General features: G+C 31.7%; 1 protein-coding gene across 5 annotated transcripts in view; it reads left to right on the top strand.

Moving 5' to 3' along the window:
• Positions 1-23,066, top strand: part of LOC127721559 (atrial natriuretic peptide receptor 1-like) — a 227,239-nt gene that overhangs the window by 20,706 nt on the left and 183,467 nt on the right. The window contains exon 1 of one of the 5 annotated variants that reach the window (XM_052228329.1): positions 8,926-14,340. The exons of 2 other annotated variants lie outside the window; for them this stretch is intronic. In XM_052228329.1, coding sequence (XP_052084289.1) covers positions 13,632-14,340 — 709 coding nt within the window. In that variant the 5' untranslated portion in view covers positions 8,926-13,631. Of the gene's footprint in view, positions 1-8,925; positions 14,341-23,066 lie in introns of those variants that run through there. 2 more of the 5 variants (XM_052228321.1, XM_052228323.1) reach the window with 2 other exon arrangements.

Below are 23,066 nucleotides of genomic sequence, written 5' to 3'. Positions count from 1 at the left end.
CAGCATGCTCAAGCTGTTTGTAGAAGTCATAACATTACACAACGACAACTGGTACTTCGAGATAAAAAATAAAATTAAATCTTCTTTTGTTCAATTTAAGCCTTCATTAAACAAGCAACAACTGACAATATCTTCCAGTACGTGAAAGACATAAGAGAAGAAAAATCAATCTTTAACATCTGTTTTCATGCATAATCATGCTGTTTGAATGACAATTACTACATAATTACTATTTCTGCGGAGGGTCGCTCGATTATACGTTCCTTAATTCCGCACGTTATCTGTCAACAATAGCTATGATATCATTCTAAGTATTTTGTTCTGAATTACGATGTGATGTTTGTAATTGTGTAATAGCAAATGGGTCAACATCTGGTCTTTCTCGTTGGGTTAAAAGAAATAAATTCAATAACAATAAAACGGATTTTTGCGACCGTCAAATTCAAAGTAATAGTGGCAGTCCTAGAATAAAGTATCGTTATTCATATTGGAATACAATTCTCTTTAAATGTTGAAAACCAAATTGTGACATCTCAAATATCCCGGAAGCATCGACTGCAATTGCGCATTTTTGTTGCCAATGACTCCGACCGTCAGTCTTAGAATTGACGGCAGACGTCATCAAATCAAGAATGCCGTTACATGTCGAATTGTGTCATAATAATAAATAGCTGGAATAAACAAATATTTTTTTGTTTTAAAAAAAAGTAGTTGCCAATAGTTTTCAATCTCATTGCTATATCTTACGTAAATCCTACGCTTTAAAATGTATCAAAAATACACCATTGACACTGTATCTTTTACTGTACAGTCCGGCACTATGCTTAAAAATCAATTCATTGGTCTACATAAAATGGATGAATTTCGTTGGATGATTCAGCCTTAATTTTGATTAATTTGTAAATGATTAAATCATATTCGAAGAAAAGGGGATCAGACCCTTAGAATCCCACACACACTTGGATCCGCAATTAGATGTTGCTACTTCAATCATCAGTGAAACTTCCAATCTATTTTAAATCATCATTCAAATGAGTCAAGCAACATTTTCATTTAAAATCGAAAGTAATAAAGTCACTAGAACATGATAGTTTATCAATGATGTTTCCAATGGGAAAACAAAAACAGTAATGGCATTCACTATAAACTGAAAAAAAGACAACTTTTTATTAAGACCTGGGCCCCGGAAGGGTTTTTATATGGAAGCTATTCACATACAATTACAAAAAAAAAAACACAAGTTTTTACACATTACGTAAAATGATGACTTTAAATGTTGATATGAATTCAAACACGTATAAAATCGACGAGAAACTTTTGGGAATTAATTCATCAACAATACCCCTACTCGTGCCTCACTGCAGATACAGATATTTAATCAACCAATACCTAGACACTTTGATGATGAAATAAATCGCAAGATTCAAATTTTTTTCTAATAATGTTTGACATGTAAATTAAATGGACGATCATTCACTCCTGAACATTCTGCAATATATCATTAAAACCAAGTTTTATCAAAACAAATCTAAATGAGCGATTTACAAAAAAAGCATATTGAATATAAACTATTTTTACGGTCGAATCAGAAAAGATTGTAGCTGTTGTAATTCGTGCACAATTGCATGTAATTAAGGGAGCTACCATTTGATTTTTTATGGGGGGGGGGGGGGGGGGGGGGGGCTAGGATGAAAAATTTGGTCCTGCATTTATTTTAAGTTTAAATCTCTGTCCTGCCTTTTTATTTTTCACTCTATTCGGTCCTGCATTTTATTTTATTAGTTTATCCTGACTTTTTTTACATAAATTGTTATCCTGCCTTTTTTTTTTTTTGCCTTCTTGCTCATCCTGCCTTTTTCTACTCAAAACTCCTGTCCTGCCTATTTTTTTCAAATTTCATCCTTAAATTTTACCGTGATTCGTAAAAATATCCTTACCGTGATTCGTCAAAATATCCTTATTGTGATTCGTCAGAGGTCTAAAATAATTATCGTTACCGTTATTTTTGGAAAAAATTTAACGTGATTCGTCAAAATCAGTGGATTTTTTATCGTCTAAAAAAAGTGTAAATTTTATCGTCATGCACCAAAAATTACCGTTATCGTCATTTGGCATGATTTTTTACCGTTATTCGTCAAGAAGGTACCCCCATTACGACCCTCTTGTACTTGTGGGTATCAACTGCTTTGTTGACTGCTTTTATTTTGTCTTGTTGTTAGGCAAATGAAAAAGAGAAAAAAGGGGTAGTGTCTATTGTTCTCCAGATATCATTTACACATATCGCGTATCTTCTTTTATTCATTACGACCAATGAAGCAATAATTTGGCCCAAGTGTTAAGATTATCTCCCTTGGTGTCTTTTAAATTGTTTTGTACTATCGCTTTCAAATTTATCATCGGAATTCTCTCGGTTTTTGGCGAGGTTGCTGATGCTTAATGTTTCGGGTTTTGTTTCTGTGGACTGTTCTTTTGTTCTTCTGTCTTTTTGTTGTTTTTTTTTTTTTTTCTTTTGGCAAAGGTCATATTTGTCTTTCATTGAATAATGATTGTTTACTGCTGTTCTTGTGTTCTGTCTAGTTGCGTACATTCGAGTTAATTCAAATTTATCATCTAACACAATATTTAAAAAAAAATTAAGCGAACCTTTTTATATAGCTTACCATATTGTCACGACATTTTTTTCTTTCGTGTTTGCCGTTAAGTTGAAGTATACCTTAAATTTCTTTTGTTCCTATTTCACACCTAGCGATGTAGTGCTTAGTGGACACAGATCTTTAAACCGTTGATTTCATTTGTACTGAAAAAAAAATCTGCTCGCTAAATAATTGTTCTGTCAAAAGACCATAAGTGAAAGACGAGACTATTTCACTTATTTGTATGTTATATTGGTCAATATTCATAGATGGGTTTATTAATGACCTCCTCTATCAGAAATTAATATCTTGATTCTCATGGGTCTAATTTTATAATGTTGGTGAATTTATCTAATAGAATCAAAACAGTTTATGGGGCTCCATAATTGATTTGAATGGAAATAAACAATTTTTCTTTCTTCAGAGAATATGTAACGTAGCTTTGTTGAACGCATGCATGACTCAGGGGTCTTTTTCTTGCATTTGTATATTTACGTGTTTGACCAATGTAGATATGCAAATCATGTACATGTATTCCCACATTTCTTTCTTTTATTCAATTTGATTTTTTTGTTCGAATACATAGTTTGAACACTTGTCTATTTCTGAAGACTGATATAAACTATCAGGTGTTTTGTGTTGTTAGGTCGCAGTCCTGGTATCTCGTTATATTTCTGTTTTCGTAGTTTGAAATTTTGCAATCTACACCAAACCTTGGCTGTAAAAACGACGTTTGCGATTTTCAAATTAATAAAGATTCTCTTCTAACTTTTATAATAACAATTGATATATTTCCCATCATTTAATTTAGCACAATCTTTTATTATCGCATTTTTTTATTTGTATACCTTTCCAGGGGACTGAAGTTCATCTGCAGTTGTTTAGGTGGGGCTCATATTCCTGAGTCTTTAGTTTTCCGTGTAGCTTTTGTTGTCATTTTGTTTTGTTTTGATTTGTTTTTTCTTTTTTTTTACATGGTGTCTTCCTCCTACATGTGTTTTTGCTTGTTCATATGATATTTATTTTACTTTTTCACATGTAATTTACTTTCGTTTTACCAGAATATCAGCCATGTAGTATTGTGATACCCCCATCTTGATCCCCTCGAATATGATACTATTTTCTATGCTACAATAGGACCTAATAAGTTGTCACCAGTGATAAGGTTACTCATTGCTGGACCTGTCAGCTCATTTATTGCAATTAAACCCGCCATAAAGATTAATCAATAGATTTTATTACATTGTTTTTAGAGTAATTTAATCAAGCTGTCGATGTTAATTGAATCGACGTGGAAAGGGCGATAGCGAAAAATATTGCAATAGTTGAATCCATGCACTAATCTTCTTCTTCAAACAACCAGCCCTATAGGCATTGGTCATTAATCTATTTACGGAGACAAGTTTTCTTTTTTTTTTAATAAATTGTTTGTTTCAAGATTCTTAAGTGTAATTCAAATGATATTTCTAATCGGAAAATTTAGAGCTTCAAATATTGTATTACAGACTTCTGCATGTTTCTTGTTGGAGACTGAATGTTGCACGGCCTCTAGAATTCTTTGGTTTATAGATAATTGTTGGGTTGTTGTCGCATTAACACAAACTCCACGTGTTCTTTGCATCATATTGCAATTATAACTTTCAACCCAACATGTCCAGGTTTTTAAGTATAAATGTAGTAGTTTTATATCGTCTGCATTATTTCTGAATCATATTATTCAAAAAATTAGTATTTACATTTATTTTAATTCCAAAATAGCAAAATAGCAAAAATTTGATATGATATTTAGAACGTTCCTTTTCGTATTACATGTTCGTTGATCTATATAATTGTAGATTTTAAAAAATAGAATTTATTCTTGGAGTAAATCCCATTGAAGCCTATAAACTGTCTTTGATTGAGTTAACAATTTGTTAAAACCTAGACTGTCTGTGTTCCAGTAACTATTGTTGTATAAATATTTCATCGGTTTTACTGAATTGTGACTCCGACTTTAGTATGCCTCTGATTTGTCTTGAAGGTTCAAGGCACATTCCTAGGGATCACCATTGAGCGAACTTGATGAAGTTATTAACAGTCAAATATCGCCTGCAAGAAACAAAACATTTTTTTTTCTTTTTTTATATTTGTGATTATGCATTTAAGATGAAAAACGGATGCGGGATTTTATCGCTGCATTTAAGACCCATTGACTGTTTTCTGCTCTTTGGTTGGGTTGTTGTCTCATTGACACATTCCCCCGTTTCCATTCTCTATTCTGTTATACGTATCAAGTTCGTTGCGCATGTCACCGGAAGTAATGGCCACCCATGCTTCGAAATTCTGCATGTTTGTTTCAGCTGTAAAAAATCTTATTAATTAATCAATTAATCAGTTAATTGCACTTTCTAAATATGTATGCATGAATTTCGCTTTTGAAAGTTTGTCATCTGTCTTTAAAACCCTTTTTGGTGTTATTGCAGGTCTTGTACGGTTTTCGGATATGATAAGTTATGTGCGTTTTGATATTTTGCTTATTATTGCTCCGCATCATGGTGCGAAGCTATTAGTTTCATACGATATTCACGCCATTTTGGAATTTTTACGTAACAAATATCGGTTCTCATTGGTTGCCTTATGATATTTGAAAGATTCTATTGGCTAGAATGGGATATAGAATTGGGAACAGGTCCCGGACAGGAGAATACGGAAAATTTTCAGTATGAGTATTCAAGCTCCGATCCGATACCGATTTATGAATAATTTTGCCTTTGATGGTTTACCTTGCTATATAATGTCGCGTCAAATTCATATTAATAAATAAGCCTAGGCAGTTAATTTTGATTAATTGGTAATAATTTGATTTTGGATGTAACACGTCTTCTGATTGGCTATAAACGTTTTATCTTTCAGCTCATAGACATGATTTTGTCATGTTACCGTGACGTCATCAACGTTTTATCATGATTTTCTCCTTAAAAATGAAATTTGGAATTAAATTATAAGGAATGACTGTAATTTTTTTTCTCTGTCTATTCGAAATATTCGAAATAACCTCAAGAATGTGGTGCACACTTTTAAAGAACCCGCTACGCGTGTTATTCACTTAGCGCCACATTTATGATGTTATCTCTTCATAGACAAAAACAATATTACAGTCATTCCTTAAATGTTGAAGTGATACGGATAAATGAATGCTCAATTTGTATTTGCTTTGCATCACTGTGTGAAGCTGTAAGTTTTATTCGATATTCACGCCATCTTCAAATTATTACTTAACAAATATAGCCTGCATCATGATTTGGCTAAGGTTCTATTGGCTACATTGAAATATAGAATTGGGAACATTTACCAGACAGGAGGAAATATCAAATACGGCAGATAAAGAATATAATTACAGTATGTTTATTCAAGACCCTGTCAACAATTACTGCTACAGGTTGACGTAATTTAATGATAGTGCGAAGCACTCCATACCTTTTTAGAAAGGTTAAACCTGTTCGATAGCTTAAGGTAGATTCTCGAATGCCATGGAATAAATGAATAAGTTTGCACATTGTAACTCAAGACCGAAAGACTAATCATAAATAAGAAAGAACTAAATTAAATCCAGAACAACAGTTAAAAACACATATAATTGTTACAAATATTAATCTTTCTTTGAAATCTTTAACTAATTAAACTTTTTATATGTTTATTTTTCTAACAAGTAAAATGCCAAAGGAGGAAATGCTAGTTTTAACCGAGTTTGAAAACATATATAATGTCATTTGTTAGCAGTAATTGGCGTTATAGACTCCAACTAAGTAAAGCTTAAAAACAAATTGTCCTTTTATATCTGTAGGCAAATGTTCAAAATCGAATTAATGTTGCTTAAATCTTTGAATGAGACAAGCAAAACAAGATTGTTTTTTTTACTATCATGACCCCATTAGAGAAAATAAAACAAATATAAAACTGTATGATTGGTTACTGTTACTGAAAATAATGAAGTTGTCACTACTTACATTTGTACATCGAGTCTAAATATACCGCTGCAGTCTTTAATATGTCCTTAATGACAATCATGGCTACACGTGCATACAACAAAGGAGTCTATAATATGTCCTGATTGACAATCATGGCTACACGTGCATACAACATAGGATCAAGCATCATGCAGTAGTTGGTTAATTGTTTATTTGGAAAAAATTGAACAATGTTACTTTATCATTACCATACATCATCATGTATCACCATTGCAATGAAGTAATATACATGTATCACCATTGCAATGAAGTAATATACATGTATCACCATTGCTATGAAGTAATATACATGTATCACCATTGCAATGAAGTAATATACACAAAAAACAAACCGTTGAATGACCCCCTGTTCACACGCATGCTAGGTTTAAATCGGATATTATGAAATCCGATGTATATCTGGATTTCTCATATCTGAATCTGAATCCAGTTTGCGATCACGTGATTCTATAATGTATAGTTGTGATTTGAATATTCATGCACGTGAATTTCTAGCGCCAAAAAAAAGTAAACAAGTTAGTATGAGCACTGATATATTCTGTATTATAATATTCATTTGCGTTATCAATATTTATTCTAGACTTAAATAATATGCTATTTGAAATCGGATGTCAAACTACCTACCTCTGGAGGTTTGACTGCGGATTCATAAATACGCATTTAATCTGGAATTTGTGTGAATGCAAACTGGTATGGTTGTCAAATCGATTTTGTTGTGTCGTGTGAATGGAGTATAATTGGTTGCGGGTAGTGCAAGTGGCAATATGATTGTAACTTCATCTTGTATTGAATTTCATATTTACCACTGAAAACTTGTTAATAAATTTAAGTCAATTAAAAGAAATAAAAACGATTGAAAAATGCATCATTGACAGTAACATTACTTTTACTGTGTTGTTCTGGGATACGTTTAATATCTGAAAACGGAACTTTATTTAATTACATTTGTAAACAAGATGAGCTGCGAAACTGTATCAGAAATAAAATCAAATTTGAATACATTTGCTGAATGTAAGGAAATAGTCTATTGCTTTAGTTATACGTTAATTAATTTATTTTGTATATGGAAAAAATACTCATAAAACATGGTCAATAAATTTACAAGCCGTAGCTCAATAAACACTAAACCGCGTTAAAAATATAGAAATTGATATGCTGACTCTACTATTAATTTTTGTCAGTAACGACATGTCATTGTTACTTGAAATGCTACACTAAGTGTCATCTGGTTATGCTGTGTTATACGTGTTTAGTTCCTTCATTGTTCTACTTCCTGTTGTCCGAAGATTTCAAGAACATATATAAATGTTCGACACATTTTCTCAGGAACTACAAGTCATAGCTTCTTGGGACATGTCACGAAACGTCATCTGGTTATGCCTGGTAATAACATTTTCAATTCTTTCGATGTCTTACTTTCTGTTTTATGAAAACTAGCATGGGTATACTAAGTACTTCTGGGGGGGGGGGGGGAGTTAACGACCTTGACTACCCATGAGGGTCTCGCACTGTCGGTACTATAAAAACGGTAAGCAATTAGCAATAATGCATAATACAGCTTCAGGACGGGACAAGAAATTTTAAAAATATTTGCTTAGGTACTAAGTCTTTCTTGAATTATTCCATTGTACTAAAACTAAGATTACAGGCACTGCTTACTGTTCCGGAGCACCTAAGTACACCCAATGTTTTGTTGGAGCCGTACTGCTCAATCTTTAGTGGTCTGTGGACGGTTCACGGTTATGTTTAGATAGTTTTAGGTTGTCCTTGTTCTCAAACGTTTTTTTTTATTGGCTTTCAGTTTTCAGTTCGAGCATGCCTATTCTAGAAACAAATGTCTAGCCAACGAAAATCAGTATATACTTCTAGGTTATTCAATTTTGGTATGAAACATTTAAAATAATTGAAAGATATGAAATCATTCATCTAAAAAAAAAATCTGTTAAAAATATCACGTGACGTAAAAAACCCAGACACTCATAATGAAACCAATACATTTCACAACATATTCTGCCTTCATTGTTTGACATATGAAATGGTTTTTACTCTTCATAAGGAAATTGAAACTATTTCTAAATATGAACAACAGGAAAGTCTCATTTCCCTAGGTAATTGTTCTAATTGAAAATAATAAAAATTAAATGGATATTAGGGCTACATTGATTGAAAAATTGATTCAACTGTTTAAATAAAACCCTAACCGTTTGAACGTAAATAATATTTCTGTTTTCTTAGTCTGTTGAATTGTGGGATCATTTGATTATCATTTATAATAACTATTTGTTTGTTTTTTGGATGATGGGTTTGACATAGAAGTAGAGTAACGATGTAATTTGCGATTAAAATGGAAGGATTTGTTGTAATCCCGCTGAAATATTATCTTTGATGAGACTCAGTGAGATTTAGTCTTCAAAACGAAAGTCCTGTGGTCAGCTTCAACATCACATTTAATAGCATTCGAGAACTTTTGATCTCGACAGTATACATGCTGACATATTCAGATTCGCCAAAAAATTCATTTGTTCATTTAACTGGATGCCTAGTTATCATTTGAGACAAAGTAGGAAACTTAGCAGGTTTGATTTGAATGTCAGCAGAGCTTTTTATTTTGAAGGTGACCTTATATGTCGTAGGATGAATACATAGGGGTCTACCAAAATTTACGTCTTGTATGGTTCCGAGGTTTGCCGAGGAAACCCGATTTTTACAGAAATAGAAAAAATGTTTAATTCTTTAACGACCACGTGATCAATCATGGTGCAGAATCCTTAAAAAACACTGAACGTTTACATTGGCTGTATACAATTTAATTATACTTGTGAGGCAGCACAGGGAATACATCATAAATTGCTATATTCATACATTGTGTAGTTGACAAAAATTAAAACAAATCTTTTAAAAAGAAAAAAAACTTCAATTAGGATAAAAATTGCAAGTTGAATAATTTATCGAGAAATGTTTGAAACTGGATACTTATTGATTAAAAAAAATTATACTTGAGATGACACGTTAAAAAAGTCGGATAAATATGGTGATCCATCCGGCGTTTTCAAAATAGCTTGGAATCTCGGGCAAAGACTGAAAATATATTTGTGAGTAAGACACAGAAATGTAAATTTGATACAACGCAGTTATAGTTATAGTTAATTAATTCAGACGCCGTTTAACCCTAAAAAATTAAGCACTTAAAATTAAAACGATATATGAATTTTTTTACGGAATAATATTGACAACGTTTGTATTTGTGCTACATAGCATCTACTTTCTACAAGAAAAATCTTTATGCCAAATTGAACTACAATATTACTCAAAAGAAATATACTGGAGTTTCATTGTCTCGGAGCCAAGTACTTTATTGCATTATGCTTCAGTGAATTTCCTTTCAATGTACAATGTTTCTTTTACGTGATTGAAACCAGGATGAAGATTGCATTTTAAATTCTAAGACTTTGAAAGTTCTAGACGTCTATATTTACTTTACACAGGAAAATCAAATTTGGAATAATTGAAATTGCAATCGTTGAAAAGGGACGAGTCTTTTTTGTCAATAGGAAGGCGTACTCGATTGCACACATTGGTGATCCAAATACTGGTGCATTCATACATGCTGATAGTTGTCACACCTCTGGAAATTGCAATCATTGCAAAAAAGCTTTTTATCAGTAAAAGTGGGAAACAGTTGACTATGTGCTTATAACAGCGGTGCCAGAATGCAGATAGTTTATGTTTTTGCCTCGCAGCTGTCTCTGAGGAAGATGCTGAACTAAAAAAAGATTCTGACATTTCTTGATCTGTTTTCGTTTCATTTGAGTCAATAGTTGAAGTGTTGTATAACATTCACTTGCATAATTAAGTGTACTCGAATGATTGTTTTGGGAGTACGAATATAAACATTGTTCAATACGAATGAACTATTTTGAATCATTTGCGTCTTTTTTTTCTCCCCCATTTCGTCAGATAATAATACTAGCCAAGAATTTTGTCAACAGTATTAAAATTCACATAGAAACACCTTGCTCGACAATTACCAAACAGAAGTGTTTAAATAAAAAGTAGCCAAGCTCTTTGAAAATCTTAATTTGTTTTTTTTTCATCTGCAGCAATAGTGAAACAAAGAAAAAAATACACGACACAAATATTTATATAAGGTTTGGATAAAAAGTGAAACGTTATTGTTATTTGTCTTTATGGATAAAAAGAAATTGTAATTAATTTTGCAAAGCAACAGTTGGTGATTAACATTTACTGGCAAATTACTGAAATATCTTTTTCAACATCAGTTATAGTGAAATATAGAAAAAGCCTATTTCCGCAATTATCTATAAAATGTGTTTATTTAAAAAACCGAAGTGTTCATATTTATGCCGATGTGGGTAGACAGAAATTATAACCCATCTTGCAAGGCAACAGTTGGACATGGCATATTGAACCAATGTTATATGATAAAAAGTTTTAGTTATTGATAAAAGTATAAACCTAGGATTCAAGTATTTATTAAAGTGACAGGAGTAGATCGTCTTTGACATAAAATCGTGTAAGATAAATAATATCTATTATAGTTATTGCATGTGTCGGGATAAAAGCGTATCGTGTACATTGTATGAAAGAAGATATTTATTGCAACAGTCGGGATTTAATAGTATATTGCATATCAAACCATTTACTTGGCTCGAATTTTGAGGTTTGCATCTTAATTGCTGAATGAATTTCACAAACTACTTTGCATTTACAACCCGAAACCTGTGACAATTTCATACAGGAATAAACGCATCAAAATTGAAGTGGCACGAATTTACAATAAGGAAGAAATTGTGGTCTACAAATGAATTTGATTTTGAAACGTTATAGATAAAGATAGCATCTCACCTTTAAAGTGTTAAAACAAAAAAAATCAATGACATAAAAGAGAGTGGTACCATGTGACGTGATATGAACATTCAGATGTAAAATTTCAAACATGAGCGTGAATATAAGTAAAAAATGCGAACTGTTTATTAGACAGGAAGTAGCTAAGAGTATTTGATATAGGTAATATATAGCTATTAAATACCATCTTAATGTTGATCTTTAGTGGTATATGTTGAATACAAGTACAAGTATTTTCCCCACAATCAATACTTTATAATACTGTATAATGGTAGTTTTCTTACACAAAAAACAAATGTATGCTTACATAACTTAAGCAAACTTAATTTGACACCGAGGGGGTGACGAATTTGTGGTTAATTAAATACTTCGACCGATGATTATTCTATACACGTTTTATTTGTGAAAAACCTATTCATGTATCCTCTGCACTTTTCGTCAACTTAGAAAACAATAGAGATTGATTACCAGTAGTCAATAAAACAAAGTGTACAACAAACGAAACAAGTTAAACGATACATCGATTAATCTTTATAGAGTCAAATGATAGTAACAAATACTCAAACGTGATCCAAGTTTCACCTTTGCAGAAAAATAACACTGTGTAAATATTTTCACCTTTACACAAAAATAGCACCGTGTAAATATTTGACTTTTGCAATCTACTCATTAAAAAATCGTCGTCATTCTTGTGTTTTAATGAATATGATCTTTGCTTGATAAGATAAACACTTACGTTATCCACCAACGTGTAAGTCAGTATAGAAAAGCACCGTTAATCATACGACACAGAAATTGGATTTGCTAAACTCTTAGTTAACTTTGGATCAGTGACTTTCTATTTACTCAGAAAACCATGTGTATACTTTTTATTAACCGACGTACAATATGAACTGTTTGAATATACATTGACAGTAAAACATGGCGAGATTTACAGTGATAATTGTTGACATTTTGTTTAACACCTATCTATAACCGCTACTTGAATTAAAGAAGAATTCTTCATACATAACGACAGGAAAATTTCTGTGATTTTTATATTATAGTGAATGGAATTATTATCAATTTATTAAATTGTACTGATAGGAATGTACTTTCATAGTTTCGTTCAATTCATTTTTTAAGATTCAGTTATTTTATAGTGTATAAATAACAAAATGTGCGATTTTTTTCTGGTAAACTTAATCATTAAAAAAAACATATTCTAAATGCATTCCATAATATGGTTCAATACTATCGCATTCTTGGAATATTCAGTGGCAGGACAAAAACACTATTCCGTTATAGATGCCATTATGTTGTGATATAGTAAACTACAACCAAATTACGATAATTTTGGATTATTATTTCATGAAATGGATAAATATAGTCGCAGTGATGAAATACTCAATGACTGATCAAGTGAATATATTTATCATATTACCGTAACACTGCAGTCCGATTCACATCTGGCAAAACCCAGTCTGTGCATTTATAAATGAATGTAATATTTGTATTTTTCTCAGTTACTTAGATGAACAAAGAGGTGGAGTTTAACGTCTGCACATTAGTAAGCGGACACAACAAACCTAGATATGTAAACAGCAAAATGCTTGAATGTTTCTTTCTAAAATAATTTTCCAGGACTTTGAGTTTCTTTTTGTGTTTGTAAAAGGCTATATTCATTTAAGATTATTGGAATAGAAGAGCGATTAGTTCTTTCTCAGTAAGCATTTAATTGCGAATAATCCATCATTCTTTTACCGAAATTGAGCTGAGTTTAGTTTTCCATTAAGACAACGGTCATTCATAAGCGTTTACTTGTAATAGTTTATGCGCTGATATAAACGTTTTAAGGACGTTGTTTTTGATGGTTTCGTCAAGCATGTAAAATAAGTGGAATGAATAAACGGAGTATAGTCTCGGTGAAGTAAGTTTTAGATATTTAATTGATTGACACGGATACGTCTTCAATATAAAAAATAAAGTTTATGCATTATATTTACAAATTGTCAAGTGCATTTTAAACTATAACAATTGTTCAGTTGTGAAAAGGGGAAAAATACGAGTAGCTATAAAATTGTTTGAAGAGGAAGAAGATAAAATTTCACCGTAACATAAAAAGATCAAGGATCAAATTATTATCATGTGGAGTGCTGTAATAGTGTTGGATTTAATTTGTGTTTGTATTCTTTTTGACGGAGTAATGTCAATAACAACTATAAATTTAACTATAATGGTACCGACTTATCCGGAATCTCGATTATTTTCTAATATAAAAATTAGACCAGCTATTGAAATTGGAATAGAAAAAGTTCAAAGTAAAAATTATTTACCATTTATTGAAATAAACGAAACTTATGTTGATACGGAATGTAACGCGGTGATTGCCCCATTAGAAGCATTTCGAGCGATGAGTACCGGAACTAACGTATTTTTCGGACCCGTTTGCGACTACAGTTTATCGCCGGTTGCACGTTATGCTCCATTTTGGAAAATTCCTATCATAAGTACCGGAGGGTTTGCAGATGATTTCAAGATAAATCGCAGGAATGAATACCCGACTCTTACACGAATTATGCCGGCAAGCTTTGATTCTGTTGCAATTGCAACATTACGATACATAGACAAATTAAAGTGGAGAAAAGTCTTTCTCATCACAGAACGTACTGATGTCGGAATAATGTTAGGGTATTGGTTTTTACTTGGATCTACTATTGTTAGCCGGTTAAGGTTAAAACCCATAAGTAATAACTCAAAGGAGACGTTTACGTATGACAAACATCTATATGATAAGACGGAGTCTAACAGTATAGAACGAGTTCTTCCGGAAAAGATTGGAAATAAATATGCAAGTAAGTGTAACATGTAGAAAAGAACAAGCAAGTGTAACATGTAGAAAAGCACCATCATATTAAAGTCCTAGTCTGTATTAAAACAACCCAAACCCCAAATATCTGGCAAAAAGGGGGAAAGCACTTATGAACCTGGAAGTACTTATACCGACGGTCTTTCAAGATACCATCAGTTAAAACAAAAACATGGACATTCAGCACAAATTATCTATTCGTCATTTTTATTATATTTTTAACATTTTAATACATTTTTTAATTGAAAAAAGTAACCCTCGATGCATTTTCATTAGATACCAATACCCTACAAATTGAATTGAAATATATCTGTCCAATTTTGTTTCATATGAATTATTCTACCACTTGATGGATGTGTTATAGTCCAGAGTAGAATTTCTACTTTTCTCCTACAAAGCTTTCTTTTGACACCTCTGCGATGCCGAGTTTTTAATTAACAGTAGGTTCGTGCTTCATACTAGAATTTAGAAAACTTATTGTTTCCATTTTAAAGGCCAGTTGTCCCCATAAATTTTTTTTACCAAAAACTTTGACCAGGTAAATTTGTCCAAGTCATCACTTGCAACTATTAAGTTTTTTCATCAAAAACTTTGTCAAAGAAAAAAACTGCACTGTGATTGGATAATTCCCGTCAAAGTCCATTCAAGTTTCAAGAAAAGTAGGATGAGATTCTATTCCACCCAAGTACGTCAAAGTTTTTGATCAAAGTTTTCTTTGACGTTTGTCACTATAAAAAATCCACCAAAAACTTTGACCAAGAAAACTTGTACCAGAAAACTTTGATAGTGACAACTGGTCCTAAGAAGCAAATCAAAAGATCATGCAACTCGTTTACAACCGCCTAATGGATTAATATGTAAGAGATGTCTCCCTCTAAATTATTCAATTATTAACAAGGAATGTTTATTTCGTGTCAGAATGGAGATCTTTGTTGTATAGTTTTAAAGTAGTACATTGAATGACAATTTTGTTGTTTTCAAGTAAAATCATGATAAAGCAGGTTCTCTGATCGTATTCTAAACAATTGAATTGAACAAACTGTTTGATTTATATAGAATTAACAACCGTATACCATTAAACATTCGGTTAATGCTGCACTACATACAAGTTTAAATGCAGTGAAAAGTATCGTATTAAGATATAGTCATAAAACATATATAAAAATGAAGATATATTCATCTAATCTCATTCATATAAAGTATTTAAATGCCTGAACTCTTATCTCATGTTCTCCAAGGTCGTAAATATCTCCAGACAAATTAAATATCATTTTATCCCTTAACTCTATTTGTAGTAAAATCTACAAGTATGGTTTCTGACAAAAAATAAATACTAACGATATAAATTACAATTATTTTCGTGACAAAAATTAAAATCAATATAATGGAAACATTCTTGCATAACAAACGTGTTAAAGAATCTGAAATCATATAATAATAATGAAAGGAGTAGGTCCGGTAAGGGCCGATTTTGGCCCCAAATTTCAGGTTCATCTGATGAAAGATTTTGGACACTTTTTAAACAATTAAGTGTCTGCTTTAGTAGATTCAATTAATTTATGTGAAAGATTTGAACTGATTTAGTCATTAAAAACGCTCATATTCAAGCTTAAATATTAAAAATCCATCAAATATGCCAAAATATGTCACTTTTTAGATGTTTTTTGTCAAAAATGAAAGTGGCCGCATCCGTGTTCATCCTCAACCTTTATATATATTATGTATTATCATCAAATACAACTTACATTTAAATATTAAGAATGAACACAAATGCGGCCACATCCATTTAAGACGAAAACCGTCTAAAAATTAACTCAAATGCTAAAATTGTGAAGATTTCAGTAATTTCGCATGACTTAATGATGCTAGTACATGATACATGTGTATTGTATTGTCAAAAACAGCCCATATTTATGTAATAGAAGTATTCTTCTTTCCAATAAATAGCTAAAAGTTTACATTTGAACAATTTTGTAAAACTGCTTTATTTTGGGGCCAAAAAGGGGTCTTACTGAACCTACTCCTTTGCAAAGTACACCCATATGGGTCAAGCAAAACACAAAATGTAACACTCGTTATTGTGTATTTTCGTCATATTTACGACAATTGAAAGTCAAACAAAAGACCCCTCACGTAGATCAATATCGATATAATCACTGATTAAGACAAAATTATTATTCACATATATATGAACGAAAACCATAGTAAATACACGAGGGTTTTGATATGGGTCTTCAATTCAACTTTTGTACAAATAATAGGTATACACAAATTGTCCCCTTTTTTGGGGTGATAGATACTATCATAATTATATTGTTTACATAATTATATTGTATACGTTCCGTTCGGTATCTTCTTCGCGGTTCGCATCTAAGCAAAGCCAATTTCTTTTATCAATTCTCAAAACATTGACTTGTAAATTGTCGGAAAATAGATTGATTGATTGATAGTTGCTTGCTTAACGTCCGGTGGCAAATATTTCATGCATATTCAGGACGATCGGAAAATAGAAAATTTAGTGGAACTCGTTAGTAAAGAAAGAGAAGCTTGACCATTGCAGTATTGCGGTCTCTTCCTATTTTCTAAAGATACAATGTAATATACAAATAAATAACAAAATTTCCTACAATACACGTACGTTGGTTATATATTTATTGATAATGTTGTTATTTTCAAACATAATTATGACAAAAGAAATTGATTTATGTCAGCAAACTAAGAAATAATGAATTTACTCGACAGTCTTTATACCAATTCTGTAATTGAGCCTGTAATTATAGATCCATTTGTACGGGTTGTTTCCCTTAGGAGGCACATATATTTTTAATGACGATTAAGAGCTAGCGGAGGGAGCAAAATTATCTGTGCATAGTAATCTTTAAATAAGATTTCTAATTTTTTAATTACATTTTATCTTTTAATCGTTAAGCTTAAAACATTTGATATGTATCAATAGTTATTTTTCATTAAATATTGTTTAAAACGATTATATATCTCTTTTAAGTTATCATGCTTTCCATGGGCAGCGTCCGTTTTGTCCGGTTAGGAGCGAGTCTACAAGTGACAAAGGGAACTTGACAAATTGTGTTAAAAGTGTGTTATAATAGAATTAAATGGGTAATTGGCAAATAGACTTTTACTTGACTTATTTTTAAAGCTGTCTCTATAGTCGTCGAAAATCATAATTGATTGACTTGACGACATTGCATCAGTTTATATTTTGTATCAGTAGAAATAAAGTACATTTAGTCTTTTATGTAGAAAGATGTTAAAATATTAAAGTTAAAAACATCAATAACTACGGAAGCCGGTTAGTGTCAGGATGGAGTTTTATCTTTAAGTCGTTATAACGACTTTAAAATAAAACTCCACCCTGACACTTATCGGCTTCCGTAAATAACAGAGGTTAAAAATAATAAATGTCGAATTTTGAAAACAGACTGTATTCCAAGATGTCATTAAGTATAATAGTATAGCCTGCATTTAACATGCTTTAACATAAAATAAAATTAATTACTGAATGACCGCTTCCTAAATTAATGATTCAGAAATAACTTATTTTGCATTAATTAATCATAATATCTTAGTGTTGAATATGTTGTTTATTAAGCTTAGAAATGATTATCTAACAGTTCTCAATTATAACCACATAGTTAATACAAGTCTTTTATGACTTAATACAAATAATATATATATCTTAATTTGCTTCTGTAGTTGGCGATGATACCAGATGGTCTCCCCCAATTGTACTATCTTATGGAGCTACCATCCTGACAAGGATGAAAAATTTTGTCCTGCCTTTTTTTTTAGTTGTAATCTCTGTCCTGCCTTTTTATTTTTCACACTATTCGGTCCTGCCTTTTTTTATTAGTTTATCCTGACTTTTTTTAACATAAATTGTCATCCTACCTTTTTTTTTGCAAAGTGTCTCATCCTGCCTTTTGTTTTTACTCAAAACTCCTGTCCTGCCTTTTTTTCAAAATTCATCCTAGCCCCCCATAAAAATCAAATGGTAGCTCCCTTAATATACTTAGCTTTTTAATTTTTTCCACAAACTGCTTTCATAAAAAAAAAAAATTAAACACAATTTTTTACATCTTGTTTATTATAACAATATTATAGGTTATAAGTATTTTGATATGATAACCTCACAGTAGGTTCACATGTTATTATTTTATTTGATTGGATTAGATTGTTGTTTTGCCCTGTAGAAATCTTACATAGATATCTAATATAACATATACTGTACATATATACACAGTTACTTCATGTGGTATTGTTTGAAATGATCTTATACTGAGATTTTATTCTTGGAAGGAACATAACCTTGGTGATGCCAAAATGATAAATTACTGTTGAAAAAGTTGGTAACGGTTCATTAAATGGGTATATATAGATTCTACCACTGCATCGAGTGTGATACGATATTTATCCACTCGAGACAGTTAAATATTTAAAATTCAACTGTCGAGAGTGGATAAATATCGTATTACACGAGCTTTGGTGGTGGAATCTGTTTCTCTAATGATTTTCAAACAATACGCAGGCAAATTTATTCCTTCTTTTCGAATGTGTTCTTTCTTTGTAATGTCATCAGGCATGGTCGCCTTTTTTCATGCCGTCACAATAGGAAATTCAGAGGAAAGCCAGAAAATTTGACGTCATAAACGGATTTTAACCAAATGACTGAAGAACTGAGATCAAACGAACCACATGTTGATTAAATTTGTTTTATACAATGGGTGTAGAAAGGGATAAATTGACGAAGAATTAGAGAAACATGCATATTATCGTATTTTCTAAAATCTACCATCTATCATTTTATTCAGATAGGTAAATGCTGTATCATCAACGTTCTCTTCACGTTGTTAGGTAAGAAGTTGGTTTATCTGAAAAGCCAATCATATTTGTAAGCTTGATTTTTCTAAGATCACTGAAAAATATTGCTTCTTTTCATGTTAATTTTATTTCTAATTTTAATTAAAATTTAAAATGTAATTCCAACTTCATTTTTGAATTATAAACTTTTCCTTCGATGTCCTGAGAATACTAAATGTTCAACAATAAAAAAAAAAACAAACCAAAACCGCGACTGTTTTATGCTATTCGCCCTTTTACTCAAACTGTATACTTTGATGTACGTTGTATTGCAACCTTTTTGCACTATTGTGTCTCTCATGGAAAATAACTATCTCCGGTTAAGTGTTCTGTTGTCCGCTATCGCCCCTACATTTTAATTGACCGAGATATTCCGAGTAGGTCTGATTTGAAATAATTATGATGTAGTGCTATGGTCAATTTTTCTGATGTGGTAATTACTAATCATTTCCTCCAATACTTGTTGTAATTTATCCTGAAGATAAGATAGCTCTAAGACACCGTTTTAATTTACACCTCGTGGAAATATATCATTGAAAGTTCATTATCTGCTTACAGATTCATTTCGACAGACGTACTCTCTTGTGATTGTACTCGAATCTCTGGAAACAGTTGTTTATAACTTTACTTAACGGTGTTGGGGGCATTTCTATTGATCGTAAAACAGAATGTAAAATATCACATCATTGGTCGAACATCTATTGTTTAGGACATATTTAACCAATCATAACATGTTAAATATCACATCATTTGTCGAATATCTATTGTTTATGACATATTTAACAATCATAACACTTTGGTGTACGCTTTTGAAGAAAAGTCCAGATTGCATTAGATTCTGATACAGTGAATTGCTGTACTGAATAGGGGGCGGGGATTAACTGTTTTATGTTTTCTATACATGACAAAATTACCGGAAACCGATACTTTTTTCCTCAAGTTGAACCGATTTTAGGCTTGATTTTACTTCTTTTAGTTGCTATTACATGTACGTGACCGAGTACCTGCATGTCCTACCGCAAAAAAGATATAACGTATCGAAAAAATATCGGTAGTATAAAAATAGTTTATCATGAAAACTGGAAACTCGTTCAATGATTCTGTGAGTTCAAACTGGTTTTATTGGTATTAAGTATGGTGTTGGTGGTGATCTGTTTTTTAAACGCGATGTACTAGACATAGTCTAAGTATTAGTAATTTATCCTTAACGTAAATATACACTTACGACACCGGTACAATTTAATTCAATAGTATTATAAAGCAATTTGCTATAATCAAGCAAAGAGAAAGTACAAACTCACAGAGCAATGAAATTCTACTTCCGTCCATGTAAATTAGTTGCGTAGTCACACCATCCTCTTAAAGTACGTTTGGACCAATCAGAACTTCCAAAAACAGTAACGTGTCCATTATGACTTGATCCTTTATTTTGAATGCAGCATATAATGCAGACATTAAAACCATAAAATTATTTAAGTTTCATCATTCATATGTGCACTTTAAGCTTGTGACAACATAATGTCATAATTCTAATTATTTGATAAAACCTAAAATTTAGCAGATAGTTTTAAACTGGTATTATTTCATTAAAGTAAATTAATATTTCAAACTGAAACCATTGTCTCTCTGAAATGAATACACTAATTCACAAAGCATTCCGTCAAATATGAAAGGTGCATGTTATTAAAGATTTTCCTAACTTAGAGTAGTGCTACCCACGTGGAAGGTGTTATTTATGTTAGAGTAGTGTTTCGTTCTAGTGCTACCCACGTGGAAGGTCACAGTAATGTTTTATTTCCTTTGTGCTTTTGTGATTGTAATGTCGATTTCAACTATAAATATAACAATAATGGTACCAAGTTATCCGGAATCTCGATAATTTTCTAATGTAAAAATTAGACCAGCTATTGAAATTGGGATAGAAAAAGTTTAGAGTAAAAATTATTTACCATTTATGGAAATAAACAAAACTTATGACGATACAAAAAATAGTCATGTGCTTACACCAGTTGAGACATTCCGAGCAATGAATACCGGAAGTCAGGTATTTTTCTGACCCGTTTGCGACTACAGTTTATCGCCGGTTACACGTTATGCTCCATTTTGGAATATTTACTCGGATCTACTATTATTAGTCGGTTAAGGTTAAAACCTAAAAGTAATAACTTAAAGGGGACGTTTACGTATGACACTTACATATATGATAGGAAGGATGCTAACAGCATAGACATGCTTCTTTTTGATAAGATTGGAAATATATATGCAAATAAGGAATTTTTGACCCAGCTATCTCAATGATGATCCACGTTTCATTAGCAGTGCGTTATTATCACTTAGTGATAAAAATTAAATTTCAAGTGAATATAACAACCCCAAAACCCGAATCCTTAGGAAAAAGGGAAAGACGTGTGCTTTATTGATCACCTATTTTATCAATGGAAAATATTTCTTATTTGCATTGATCAAATTCCCATCACTTCCCTTCAGAAAAATTCGGCGATATGTCATACATCCTTTTTGTTTTGTGTCTCATCACCAACCTTTTCGGCGATCCTTTCAGGACTTAAACAATGATAATCATCCAGAAATCATTGATTTGTAACTTATTCAATATTTTTAACAAAAAAAAAAAAACACTTTGTTATAGTTAGAAATATAATTGGTTTCCCTTTTTTTGGCAAATACCGAATTTATACCACCCAAACTTAACTACAGGAGCTCTTAAGTTGTGGCTTATAAGTTTAATTCTACCTTTACAATGTCCCTTCGGTATCGTTCGTTCCCCTTCTACAGTAATGCAATGCAGTTTTTGAAGAAGAAATTATTACCACCGTCAATTTGAGATTTGACATGCAATATTCGTCAATCATTCAAAATGTATCATTTGAAAATACTGCAGACTGCTTTGGCGAAACTTAATGTTATTGGCCGCCAGGAGTGGAATTGACGACATGCTTTATCCAATCAAAACTCGCGTTACGTGTCGTATTGTCTGCATACATCGGAATACATGTTGTAAGATTTTAGTATACTACATGTTGGTGAGATATTTCTGAAAAGAAGACTACAATGACTCAAAATACACAATATTTGTAAAATCATCAAGCACTTGGGTATAATTGATTAAAACTTATATGCAGTCATAGCTATTTTACTGGGAAGCTCGTAAGGCGCCAGTCATGTTAGGAACAGAACTAGTCGTCGGAGATAAATCTAAACTTCAGACGTATATTTGAAAACAAATGCAAACGTGGAATATTTAACCTATAACTGGATATGTTTTTATCCATTACTTGTCAAAAGACATTAAGGAAAATTCTCATTATTAACCAAAAACACTCTTCATACAAAATGCATGTCAATAACCGTTATGCTTTGCCACTATATGAAATAAGTAGGAACAAAGAACAGAGACAGAGAATTGGGTTAACTGCTTTTCCTGACAAAACATTTATTCGCTTTGTCATAAGTTTGCTAAAAAATAACAGCATTGTAAAAAAATCTTAAACTCTATGATGGTTATTTCAATACAACGGCATTTGTTTCTTAGATAACCTTATGACAACATTGAGATAAATTTCATTTATTCGTATGTGTAATACAGTCAATGTTAATCGTGCTGTATCAGCTATCCGTGATGATATCGATATAAGTTTTCTGTGTGACGTCACGTCATCGATATTAATCACGGTTGCAATCGCAGTACGTCACGTGAAAACATCTACTTGAGGTATATAACAAAGTGTATATGATATGGCGTTTTCAGTATCACACACCATATTAACCCACAACCAATAAAATCCCTCGAGTAGAGCTCTTCGGATTTTATTGGTG

Source organism: Mytilus californianus, unplaced genomic scaffold, assembly GCF_021869535.1.
Source record: "Mytilus californianus isolate M0D057914Y unplaced genomic scaffold, xbMytCali1.0.p SCAF_12, whole genome shotgun sequence".
NCBI classification, from domain to species: Eukaryota; Metazoa; Mollusca; class Bivalvia; order Mytilida; family Mytilidae; genus Mytilus; species Mytilus californianus.
The sequence above is the reverse complement of the archived record's forward strand: the minus strand, read 5'-3'. Positions and strand labels throughout refer to the sequence as shown.